This window comes from Melospiza melodia, chromosome Z (assembly GCF_035770615.1).
Source record: "Melospiza melodia melodia isolate bMelMel2 chromosome Z, bMelMel2.pri, whole genome shotgun sequence".
Lineage (NCBI taxonomy): Eukaryota > Metazoa > Chordata > Aves > Passeriformes > Passerellidae > Melospiza > Melospiza melodia.
This window is the reverse complement of record NC_086226.1, coordinates 36,674,225-36,687,852: the sequence shown is the minus strand read 5'-3', so window position 1 is coordinate 36,687,852 and position 13,628 is coordinate 36,674,225. Positions and strand designations below refer to the sequence as shown.

Sequence of the window (13,628 nt, the reverse complement as noted above, 5' to 3'; positions counted from 1 at the left end):
GAAGTAGTGTGAAGCTGGGAGAGGGCACTACAAGGATTCAGCCGAGAATCAATAATGTACTGCTACCTAAGGAGAAAACAAATAAACAAAAACTGGGGGGATGGGGAGTGGTGGAAGCCCACACAACCATACCTCAGGATCCCTTCAGTACTGCTTCTGTCCACTGTTCTCCTTCCACAATAGCACCACTTCAAAGCATTTCCTCTTTCTTGTTTCTTTGTAAAAGTAACTACTACAAATCCCCCAACACTTGCTAATGAAAATTTCAGCCCCAGAAAAAAAGAAAACATTTTCACATGAACTTTGAATGCTAGCACATTTTCGATTACAATCTATAAAGAACTTACTCTGAGAGCAGTTATTTCCCATTATAGCTGGAACACAAATGTTTTACAAACTGTTTACCAGGAGATAATGACTGATGAAAAAAAAGAACCACCTTGCTGTTAGACCTGGTTCTTAAAATCTGAATTGCCAGAGTATGGAGGACACACAGGGGGCCCCTTCTAATTCAGGTACCATATGGGTTATTTTTATTTTGTGGTATAAGGAAATTCTCTTCTTCCTCTGGGAAACAGAAGAGCAATTTTACCTTCGACATATTCCATGACCATGCATAAATGACGTCTTGTTTCAAAGGAGCAATACATGCTAACAACAAACGGATTTTCTGCAAATGTCAGGATATCACGCTCAACAAAGGCCTGCTGGATCTGGTTTCGGAGGATGAGATTCTGCTTATTAATTTTCTTCATGGCAAATCTTTGTCTGGTTTCTTTGTGTCTCACAAAATAAACCGCGCTGAAAAGTTCAAATGGGAGAGAAAAGGAAAGAAGTCTGACTAACTACTAAAAATACATTTGAAAATACATTTTTCACTCAATTTTTTAAAACTATATATATTATAAAAAGGATTTGTTCTCAGTTTAACCTAGTGTTTCACATTAAAGAATGGTTACAAATCTCATTTTGTTTAAAAACCAGTTCTCAAACTAAAACAAACAACTCTTCTGCCCTTCCCTCTCCCTTCTAACCAACAGCAAATATAACAGCAGATTTAATTGCAAATGCTTTTCAGGCATTCCCATCAACAAAGGATTACATACAAAATCCAGCTATGGCACCGTATTATAAATCATCGTGATAAATGCTTATTCTGTAGGTGTGTTGAAGGGAAATTATGACTCAGTCCAGGAAATTTTGTAACATATCACAGGTCTCTCATGAAGGCTACTTGGGAATTGCTTGAAGGGGTGGCTCCTCATTAGCAGGTGTAAAATCTCCCGTTCTTGCTCAGTCCCTGACCTCAGTACTGATCCGTATCAGAGGAAGGTCACCAGTAGGTAACCCAAAACAAAGACCACTGTGTTAACTACATGGTAGCATGGGGCTGTGTTGTATCTTGACTTGCAGAATTTCCACTGGGGTGCTGGGTACAAGGTTTCCTGTGTATTTGGTTAGGTAAAGTCAGTGCAGTGAGGGAAGCAAGGAAAAGGAAACCCAATTTGCGCAACTCTTCTGTCTTTCAGGTCTAAGGAGAAGGCACTACGCTGCTGTGAAACATTCAGAAGGACTTCACAGCTGCACTTCTCGAAATCCCATGAGGCAAATCCTGAACATTTTTGCCTTGCTTGAAATCTACCTTATAGCATTTAATGCTTATACCATTTCCAGTATATAACTATCACAGTGTTTATGGAAAGAAAGCACATAAAGGAGAGGATGGAGGGGAAGGGCAAAGAAATGGAATTCAATTGTGAAGTTTTTTTTTAATTCAATTAACTGTCTCCTTGAGGTCCAACTATCAGCATACAATTGATTATACAAACATAAAAAGTAACACCACTTCCCTTACTATTTCTATAAAGGTCTTCACACAGCTACAGAAGTTTTAGGCACTGAAACTTTTGGACTTCTCCTTTCCTTTGTGAAGGAAAACTTTCTAGACAGCATAGTTTCTCTTACTGATTCCAAAAGCTTTTATTAATCCCTCATTCTTGTCTGAGCATGGGGCAGGTAAAAGACATTACACAATCATGAAAGTAGGTAAAAACTACCTTGGGCAAAACCCATGACAAACCCCACCCTTTGTGCCTCCTACTGAGTCTCACTCCCTTCTGCCCCTCCCAAACTGGAATACAGACTGAGTTATTCATCTCCAGTACTCCTCCCTGCTGACTTCATGCCTTATGTCCTGCAACTCTTCCTACCGCTCCCCTCATATTAACTTCTATCTCCAACTCTTGCTCTTAAAAGCCCCTCCCATGCTTTCCTTTCCCTTGCATTCTGGTTTTCCTCTCTCATTTGTTGCTTTCTCCAGTCAGCTTCATAATCTTCTTCATAATATCTTTTCTTTTACCTATTTCAGTCCCTCTCTGCATTCCTGGCATGGAGAAAAGTATTGCCTGAAGTCTCCATCCTTCAAAAAAACCTAGTTACATGAATTAACTAAGGACTAACTGAGGACTTGGCATACAAGTATTCCTCTAGAGTTTCAAACTGGACAGTGTGCAAGATGGCCTCCTAAAAGGCAAACAGAAACCACAGCATATTATTACAGCATCTTAATAAATCCTCCTTTCAGATCATACATATCTGTAAATTACTAACGTATTTTAAAATGATTAAAGAGTAAGTTCCAAGAACTATCTAGTCCTGTAAATATGTGGTACATGTTGCTATATTTTCCCAGCTGTCTAAACTGCATCTTCAGTCTTAGAGTCACAAGAAGGTAACTTTCCACTAGGATTCTGTTGTTTCTTATAAAAAAAGCTGTTTAGCTCAAATGTACCAGACTCATGAGACAACTGCAACACAATAGTCTCTCCTATTTTCACACATGCATACACTGTTTAAGCTACAGAAAGTGCTTCTAAATGATCTTCAGCATACAAAAATGTCTAACATCCCTCATATCCTCTGGTCACAGTAACCCCAGCAAACAACATTTACACCTTATGAAGAAAACTATACCCCAGCCAGCAGCATGCTATCATCAAATGCTGCCCAAAATCTTCAGTCTATTATAAAGACAATTTCAAATTTAAGAATTCTGTGACACGAAAACAGTGCAGAGAGAGCATCCAGTCTGTCCTGTCAGTTGACTGATTGACAGTGGCACACCCTGCCACCCTGCAAAGCCACAGCCAGAGCGGTACTGTTGCATCCTCCTGTTGTTTCAAATTAAGAATTTCATTTCCTATCTTCGTTCAGCTCTCTGTTTTCCTAACAGCAACAAGAGTTTCCAAAGCATCCCTTGGTTTCACTGTGCGAATTTCAACAGGTATGCAAGTGCTCAGTATTCTTCTGATGCTGTAGCTCAACATGGCAAAAAAGCTTACTTTCCAAAGGAAATAAGAACATTAATAAAGAATAAAGAACATTCATTTGGCAGCGTCCAAACATTATCTTATTTCACTTTCAACATAAATCTCAGTCTGAAAATCTGTCTCTATAATAACTCTAGTTAGATACAACTATAAAACACGGCAAAAGTGGTAAGACGACAAAAACAAGCTAAAATATTTAACTGGGTTCCTGAAGTAGTCCAACTCAAATATCATGCCATCTATCACTCCAATCTCATAGTCATGATTCCTGTTTTTTCTCTAAATTGAAAAATCTCTATTACAAAAAAAAAAAAAATGCACATAGACAGGTTTCAGGCCTAGTTCACAACTCTCCAATAACTCCAACTTTTAGAGCCATTTTACAACCTAGTTTACACTCAGTGCTAAGGCAAATATAGCTGACACTATTTTTTCATCTGTCAGAGGAGCCTGAACTCCTTGTGGAGACACAGGTACTATACCTACTGCTTAAAAATTATACCTGCTGACTAGGAAATTTGTTTCATTTTTACCAGCAACTTCCTGAGAAGAGACTGCTAAATTCTGTTCTACCCTGGAATTATGTCTCATGTTGCCTCCAGTGAAGAGAAACTGCTTGTGAGGCTGTGGTTTATATTATTTGGTGAAGTTTATAGATAGTTATTTAAGATTAGAATTAAAAGCAGCACTGCAACACCTCCTAACAAAGCAATGCCTGTGACCAGATCAGAGTTATTTGGGGGTAGAAGGAAATGTTACCTAAAGCTCTGCAGCTCTCAGACAATGCACCCCAGCCTTCTACTTGCAATATTTCAGACTTATCCTAGTCTGCTTAGAAGGAAATGAGAAACTGGCTGTATGAGAAAGAGAACGTGTTGGCTTTGATCCTTCTCTCACAACTGGCATTAGTGCTAGCTGTTCTAATATGCTGTCAGTTTTGAGTAATAAAACCACCTCTGCATACCTAACAGCACCAATGCCTTTTATCTTTACCGCAGCTAGTAACGAAACTGCAGTCCAAAATTCTGATGGGTAAACTGTCTTGTGCTATTTCAGTGAACCTACAAAGTTACATTTCCACCTGTCCCCTTCTACTTCTGAACCAGGGGCTGCCAGGCTGATGATCAATAAACCTGACTGAGGGGGTTTTATTCTACAGCTGGTAACTTTCTTAATCCTAAAATAAACATAACTGTACATGAGCAAGTACTATCAACAGAGTGGAGAAGGGACAGAAGCACTACTCACAAATGACATGCAGCAGCTGCTCAAGATACACTTCTTCTGAGTTTTGAATTTATCAAGCAACACCATTACCCAGTATGTCATGTACACACTGACACTACCATCCTTGCAAAACTAAAAGCATTCCAGAGAGGAGAGAAAGTGGTATCATGTATTTGCTTTAAAATTATACAGTTATACATTGAAGAGATATTGAGCTAACATCACTTGCTTCCCTAAAATCAAATGAAATTTTTATTTTGTTGAATTTTTTCAGGGACCCAGGCTGATGCTAACCTGAAGAGATGCACACTACTACCTGCTACCTCTCACAAGCTGGACTGTGGAAAAAAATGTTGTTGTGATTGCAGTAAAAATTTAAAATTTGGGAAATGAGAGTTTTGTCTGGCTGAAGAAAGTCAGATAGACAGCTTGTGAAGCCATTAATGACTTGGCCAGAATCCTACACATTTACTGATTCACAGCTTGTTTAATTTCTTGTATATTCCTAGCCATTCCCAACAGCCTCATCTACTACACCTCATGTACTATACAGTCATTTAATTGCACTACAGATGAGTTTACCCAATCAATTAAAAGCAGACACTGCTAAGATATTTACTCAAGCCTTCACAAAACCAATAGCTTTTATTTAAACTCATAAAATTTAACATATCTGACAAATCTCTGCTATAACATGCCAAGACCAACAATTACTCTGTCAAGTAATCAAAGCTTTCTATTTCACTGATAAAGGCAAAAACACCACAGCAAAGGAAAAGAATATTACAGGGTTTTCTTTAATTAGTTCAAAATGATTAGTTTAATCATTTCAGTTTAATTAGTTTAAGCCCTCCATTATAGCCTCAAAATAAGTAAAATATTACAACAACATACTTTGGTAAGTCAGAGCACAAAATATGCCCACTGACATATTTTAGAGAATGAATCAATGAAGCACAGGCAGAATTCACATATACCTACATTATTTCAAAAAATTAACAGCCTGGAAAAACACAGGAGGGAAAACACAATGTAGCATAACAATAACTTTTGTTTCAACTACTTGTACTTGTAAATAAACTACAATCAATGCCTTCAGGATAGTTTCTTGCTTTATATTCATAAGAAGTCGGTATTACTGGTTTATTACACTCCATTTCATAGATGGATTACACAGCATTTAGGTTATCTTGATGTGTTTTCCTTTAAACTTGACCATAACTTTTGAGTAAATAAACCATCAACTGAATTGTTGCCAACAGCAAAAAGAAAACTCTACTTTAATAAAGACTAGAAAAATGGTCTGTTGATTTTACAGTCTGACATAGCAGAGATTTTCAAGCACACAGATAGCCTCCTCAATTTACAGTATTGTACAGGTGCTGAAATCCCTTTTAAAAATGAGTGAACACTTTTAGAAGTTTATTGTTTCACATTTCACTGTGTTCCTTTCCCTCTCCATGTATTGGGTTTGTATAGCAAAGTTTGGGTAGTGGAAAGATTACAGGAGCCCACAGTGGAACTGGTTTCCTGGTAAAACTTGTGACCCTGGCAGGGGCCCACAGCAACAGGCTTGCCTGAAGAACTGCACCCCACATTGCAACACTCTGCGGAGGGCTGCTGCTCATGGGATGGACTCACATTGAAAAAAGGTATGGAGAACCGTCTCCCATGGGAAGGACCCCACACAAGCAGAGGAAGGACTCTCCTCCCTGAGCAGCAGCAGGAACAACACGTGATGAACTCACCATAATCCCCATTCCGTGTGTCCCTGCACCGCTGCGGGGAGGAGGCAAGGCTGGGAAGGTTGGAGTGGTGGGAGGGGGGAGGGAGTTTAAGGTCTCATTGTACTTCTCATTATTCTGCTCTGATTCTGTTATCAATAAATTCAGTTAATTTCCTCAATTCCAGTCTGTTTTGCCCATAATGGTATTTAATGTGCGATCTTTCCCACACTAAATCTTTAGATCTTTATCTCAACACATGAACCCTTCATTGTATTTTCTCTCCCATGTCCAGCTGAGGAGAGTGACAGAGTAGCACTGGCAGGTGCCAACAATCCAGCTAGAGTCAACCCACTACAGGCTGTTTTCTCATTTTTGATTTTTCTTCTAAGTAACCATCTAAAAAAAAAAAAAACCAACAAAATCTACTTTGTTATTACTTCCTTAAAGATGGAAGTAATATCACTCTACTAAAGAGATGAGCTTTTCAATTTCCACTAATACTGTGGCATCATAATCTGGCAGCCTACCCCTGTTTTTACACTTGCTAATGAAAATAATGATCCAGATAATGAAGAATCTGGATATACTCCAAGCTGGTTATTCTCTAGCACCTTTCTTTTCTTCAGATAATTACCATGGTCTCATTCAATTTCCAAGCATTGCATTGCCAATTTTGTGTATTATTGGCACTTAAAAGATCATCAATAAGCCTTGATTTTCCCTGCCACAAACACAAAGAAAAAAACCATGTGTGGCATAGAAGACCATGGCTTTTCATCTGTTCTTTTCCATCTCTGCAGATCCCTTTTGGTCTCTAGTTTCAGGTCAGTCTGTATTTCTAAATGGCTCTTTGAGCTTCCTTCTGGCTGTAACACCTATGGAGCAAGAGGCACACACAGCTCTAGTGAACCTCTGCCTTCAAGCACCAGGCCTCACTCTGCTGTATGATGAGCTGCAGCTGCTCCCTCCTCTCCCCATCCCTCAGCACCTGGAAAACTGCTCCAAACTGAGAAAGGTTCAGTGACTCTTGGAACCTCTTTGTCCAACGAGATCCTATCCCAACAGTTCCTTTTATCCTCCAGTAAGAAAAAGAGATGGAGGAATGGAGGGGACTTCACATCTGCCAAGGGAAGGAGAAAGGGGTGCAGCCAGGGAGGGGAGTAGCATCTACTGCTAACTGCTGAGAGCCAGGATTTTGAAATACTGGGGTAACTGGGAGAAGGTGAGATATGGTAAGCAGCAAGTTTGTCTGCGAAGAAGTTCTGAGAAAATTAATTGAGCAGAGCTTCACTAGTGAGAAATGGTATTTTAATATTTATATAATTTTAATGTAAAATTTTAATTTTAAATTTTGCTTGGGACTTTTGCTGAGTTATGAAAAAATGCCTTGGACACAAGCGGCCTCCATACAAGCTACCACGGCCATTTAGTCTGGGCAGTACTAAATGCCTCCTGTTCCAGAACTCATGGCTACCCTTGAACTAAATTTCATCAGAGAAAGCCCAACAGCCTCAGGATATTCAGCAGGCCCACAGAACTCCAGCGAGTAGACTGTAGGTGCTTTTTCTCCTATGTCAAAGATCCCTTCAAGGAGTGCTCCATCCTAGCAGCTTGCCACCACTTCCCACCTCAAGCAGAGTCAGTCTAATGGGGTCTGTGCTGGAAAGCAGCACCACCCTCCTTCTCTGCCAAGCTGTGACTTTGGCTGATTTGGCAGTGGGCTCCTCACCTCAAGATGGAAACCTCTCTTTTTTGAGCCAGTTTACATCCCTCTTGTTCCTGCAGTTTACACACAGCAGCTCCTGTCTTGACATGTTTTAGTGCAGAGGAGGAGCCAAACAAGGATCTAACCAATAGTACAGGATCAGAAAGGGGACTGAAGACAGATACCACCACTGCACAGTACTTCCAGAAAATATTTTGTATTCATTTAGAGATACAGAATTTTCTCTTGGTCTTCTAGGGTATCTTCAGATGACTTCCGTATCACCAGGCAGTAAGCTGTGCATTCTCCAAGTATCCAGAAACAAACCATGAAATAGCAATTCCTTTAAAGCTAATTGGTTAAAATTTGAGAACTAGAATAGCATCCACAAAGTAACAGAAGACTGTTGCCCTACTTCAGGGAATTTGTTTCTATTGCAAATTTCTCTTCTATACTTCTAGGTCAAGTAAGCACTCATTTTTATCCATCTCCCTAGAGATGACATGTAATTCTCTCTCACATGTGCATAAGCACAGTATTATAAGGGTGAGCTTAAATCTGCCCTTTGATTTATTCACATTTCATCTTTGGCGTGCTAGCCAATTCTGAAAAATCTTTCTGATGTACTATTCAGTACTTTAATTTGGTGCAGCACAGAGTAATTCATTATTGCCTAGCAAACTTCCCAAAATCTTGTCAACTTAAAATACTAAAAACAAAACAAGAATGCAAAACAAAAAAAGCAGAGTGCAAACTCACTCTCTCATACAAAGACCCCTGAAATAAAAAATAATGGGAAAATAAGCAAAACTAAAATGCAAAAGAGCTGCCACAGTCAGAGATTACTCACCCATATGCTCCATTACTAATCAGTTTAATTGTTTCAAAATCACTTTCCCGAGGCTTCCTCTGCAGCTTCAGTGAGGTATTAGAGCTCTTCAAAGTAAGAGATGAGAATGAACAAAGTTAATAAAATACTTTTTTTCAAAACTGGGGAGAAAAAACCCAAACAAAAAACCAACTATCACCAGGCTGTCACACTGATGAACCAGGTAAAAGTTCTGGACAGCCAGCGACATAGCCAACCAAGGGGGACCAAGGGGCTCCTGAAACAGAGCTGCTTTTTCATCAAACAGGTATCTGCTGCACTGCAGCAAACTGTCCACTTCTCTCCATGCACAGGTTACAGTCACCAAGGCTTCTGATAAAGTAGTTACTGGCAATTCTTATCTTGAGTCATGGACTTCTGTGAATTCCACATGGCACTCGTTGGACACTGCCTTCCCATTCTAGTAAATCTGACTTTTGTATTACAGCTGGTAGCAGCAAACTGATGATGAGCCCTTGTTCACTCAAATAAACTGGGCACACTTCAAACTAATGTTAAGATAGAATGTGATATAACAGGGAGGATGGTGAAAAGAGACAAAATGAAAGAGAAAAAGATGGAAAATAAAAACACATTAGTTCTACCCCTAAAGAGGTCACTTTAATCTACTTCTTTGTCAGAACTTTTTCAACACCAAGTTGCCCTCAGTATGGCAAAACCTTTTTTCTAGTTTGAATTTTTAATTAATCTTGAAGATGTGTGAATTAGAATTGGGGTTCAGGCAGCCGGACTCCAAATGCAAACTTCCAAAACCACAAGATCTTTTTCAAATGTCTTTTGAATCTCTAAGAAATTCCATGATCCTTACCCAGGCAGTTTAGTAACAGTTGGAAGTTGACAGTAGAGCTGGTTTAAACATTTTCAATTAAGTGCTAAAAAAAATTCAGTGCAAGACTAGTGAAATGTTAATATAAGGAACTACACAGGAAGTAACAGAGAGGACTTAGTAATTGTTCAGCCAACTTGTCTGTCAGTACAGGATTCTTTCTAATTGCTATTTATGATGTCTGTGAGCACTTGGAAGTTACGGTTCCTGTCACTCCCCATGTGTGTTTATTCCACAGCTACATTTTGAGATGTTTCCAAATATACCCTCTATACTTTTCTTTGCTGATTTCACCATCTCCCCTATTTACATTCCTTCATTACACCACATTATTCTTTCTGAATTTCTTCAGCATTTGCACAAGACAAGTAACTTCACAATTTCAACTGCTTAGCTAACGTTGAGCCACTTTGCACCTTAGATTCAATTAAGTACTTTGGCACTTCCCTTAAGCCTTCTAGTTATTTTGTCCGTTCCCCAGTTTGTCAGTAAATGCAGCTCAGGTCTAATAAAATATTTCAAATGTAGATGAATTAAAGCAGCAAAAATACCTTCTATGTCAATTGCAGAATCCTTCACAAGTGGCACTTTGCCAAATATAAGAAAATATCCCAATATAACATGACATGTACCAAAGAATGTTTTTTCTTATGTATTAGAACAGTCTAACAGATAATCCATGCCTGATAACATTTGTAAACACTTGTTAAAGTACCACTGCATTACCTAGACATCCCCTAAAACTGCTCTTGTTTTCACTATCCACTTGCACTGAAAATGAAGACTAGGTTGTAGGAACTTCATCTACTCTGCTGACTGAAATCCAAGGTGTAAGAACCAACTTTTAAAAATAAGAATTTAAAATAATCGCATTTAAGCTCAAAATCAACGTGTCCAACTTGCTTTACTTTTGTCATCCTGAGCAAACATCTAACAAAATATTATTGTAAGATACACAATGTGGTAGGCAAGTGCTTTCAAATTCAGATTCAGAAGAATGATGCACAACCTTTCCAACTGTAAACTAACTTTCTGAATGCAGCCTATTTGCTAGCATACTAATTTTTTCCTTCTCTCTTCACTGGATCTGTTTAGAATTTCTCAATTTGATCATTGGTTGCCTCTGTGAATGGACTGTTTTAAAACCTCTTTAAAATACATTGTTTAATTAAACAGTTTACTAATACTTCTAAAAAAAAAAAAAAAAGGAACACATCGATTTAATAGAAAAAAAGAAAGCAGTGGTGGATTTTGTGTTAAAGTTATTGCCATATGGTAAACACTAACTTTGTGGAATATGAAGACACTGAGATGTCTAGAAAAATAGGTAGAAAGCTTGGTTATACCTTTTGAAAGCCTTCTGCCTGACGAGCTTCACAGAGTTAGTGTGAGTATTAACCAATGTTTACTCAATCTGTTCGCACAAAGCAGGAGAAACCAGAACAGGCGGGGTTGGGGGAACACAACAGATTTTCCTTGTTCACATTCAGCAAAAGAAGCAACATAAGAGGGAAGCTTACATTTATCGATTCTTCCGTTTCCAGAGTGTCTGCTGTCCCACTGTCACAATTAGCTAGCTGAGCTATTTCTGGAAAGAAAAAATAAAAACTTCATTTTAAATTATGGAAAATACAAAACTAAATGAAGCACAGAAAGCATGAGAAGTGACATCTTTCTGGAATACTTAATAGAAAATTTTAAAAAATTTAAAAATTAAGAACAAAGCCAAAAGCAAAACAACAACAACAACAACACAAACAAACACTGTAGCACTTGAAAAATAACTTTCAGGGCATCTCCAAGCATATGTTAAAAAATCCACTCAGGAAATGAAGACTTGCTATTCAGTGCCTATGTAATAATCTTCCACTGAAGCAATGAAGATAGCCATGAAGCAATGAAAAGCAGTATCATTTTCACTGCTGAGACCTGCGAATTCCAAGAGCTGTGCGCAAAGTGTGCACTAAGGGTAAGACGGCACTAATCTGCTAAAACTCCTGAGGATTTCAACCTCTGAGGGGCTAACAGTAGGCCCCATCCTTGGGCTCCTTCACAGTTACAGCAAAAGCTTCTAGTTTAAACCTAAGACAGGACTCCAAATAGTTTGCTTCTTCTACAAAGAAATGCTGCTAAGCTTACCAGAATAAGCTAAAAGTAATTTTCATGGAAGCTTATCACTTACAGTCACTAACACAGATAAATTCTCTGGGAAAGTAAGATTTTAGAAGCCTACAACTTTATCAGATTGTTCCTGCTCCTGTCAACCTATGCTGCAGAGCTCCCAAGCCCAGTCTGTTCTTCAGAGTAGGTAGTAACCAAGAATTCATGTGGGTAAAAAAAGCCACACAGGACAGCCAGTCACTAAAAGGCCCCAGCAACCATACACATATTTAATTATATAGCCTACATAGGCTAAGATGCAAATTCTACCACAATTATGTCTTGCAAATCAGAAATAAGACCACCTAAAATTTGCAAGACTAGTTTTTATCTCAAGACTATTAACTGAATTTATGACGATGAAATATAACTGAATATTCACAGAGAATACCTAAACTGGATTTTTCTATATAAGAAGAAATTATTATTACAAGTGAAATGCTCCGCAACACTTTCTGCAATTTTTAAAGCAAATTAAGCACACAGATAATTTTCTTTTGGAACAGCTAAAGATTTAAGGAGTAACTGTCATTTGTAACCACTATACAAATCAAAACATGGTAACTGTAAGAAACAGAAAAAATTAGAGTGTCACTTCAAAATCCAAACAGATCTTTAAAGTGTTAAACAAGCTAAAAAATATTCCAAAAATTAAGTCCATAAACAGTGAAAAATATCCCCACTAGAACAAAAAAAATCTTGAAGAAAAAAACTTATATAGGCTGAACCTGAAGTGCATTTTCCAGTCAAAAGTCACAGTTTTGTAAACACAGAGGTTTCAGAATAGAAGAGCTGATGAAATCTTTATTGTATGGGCAAGGACCAAGAGAGCTGGAGTAATATACTTTGACAGCCTCAAATGAAATGACTTTCATAAATAACAAATTAAAACAATCCTTTTTGAAACAAAACTTCTGCAAAATAACCATTATCTGAGAAACCCATATTATTTGCAAGCAGTAGGTACTAATGGGATGGAACCAAAAGTCAGCTTGCAAAACAGGGATCTATGGAACCATTTTGCAGTGCCTGAAGAGATTTTTCAAACCCATCTAAATACCATTAAACATCTGTCCTTTTTCTTCCATTGATTTAAACCTTTTCTGAAGGCTCATGATTCAAAAAGGTAAAGATGGTAATTTAAAAAACATGGGGAAAAATTTCTCCCCAGGGAACTCTTCAGAAATGCAGCCATCTCTCTCTGCTAAGTGATTAATCTGTTGTGGTATTGCTTTCACTATAGTATAAATTTATCAGGCATCATCACCAAATAATACAAGCATCATTTCACTCAAAGAAAGGACACTACAGCTATGACAGCAAACAAAGGAGGCAAGGAGAGAAAGATCTAAAGTAGGTTGCGTTTTCCTGCAGATGAAAGAAAATCCTTTGCATGACCATTGAAGACACAAATTAACATCTTCGTTGAAAATATAATTCTGTGTTACAGGATAAGTAAGTAGTGCAACTGCAGTGCACTTTTTTTGTTTTGAAAAACTTGGCTCTGCTTTTTAAAATTTTCTATTTTTACATAAAAGGGCTTTAAAGTTCTTGAGGATGATATTCCCAGAATATTTTTATAGTAATGAATGCAGTGCTCCCATTAATTCTCTCAGTAAACCACTTATTCCAGGGCACAAACCCACAGTGTCCCTCTTTCATTGTTGCTTAAGTAGCATCCCTATATATAGAGACATCCATTAACATCAAAACTAGATCATCTAAGAAGTCATTGCACAGTGATTTATACTGCTTATAAATATTA

The 13,628-nt window shown here is 38.1% G+C and overlaps 1 protein-coding gene across 7 annotated transcripts in view; it reads right to left on the bottom strand.

Moving 5' to 3' along the window:
* MAST4 (microtubule associated serine/threonine kinase family member 4) overlaps positions 1–13,628 on the bottom strand; it is a 276,434-nt gene that overhangs the window by 24,677 nt on the left and 238,129 nt on the right. For all 7 annotated transcript variants that reach the window (XM_063180836.1, XM_063180838.1, XM_063180842.1 and 4 more), the window contains 3 exons: positions 11,224–11,291; positions 8,839–8,924; positions 593–801 (listed from right to left, as the gene is read on the bottom strand). In XM_063180836.1, coding sequence (XP_063036906.1) covers positions 593–801; positions 8,839–8,924; positions 11,224–11,291 — 363 coding nt within the window. The remainder of the gene's footprint in view (positions 1–592; positions 802–8,838; positions 8,925–11,223; positions 11,292–13,628) is intronic.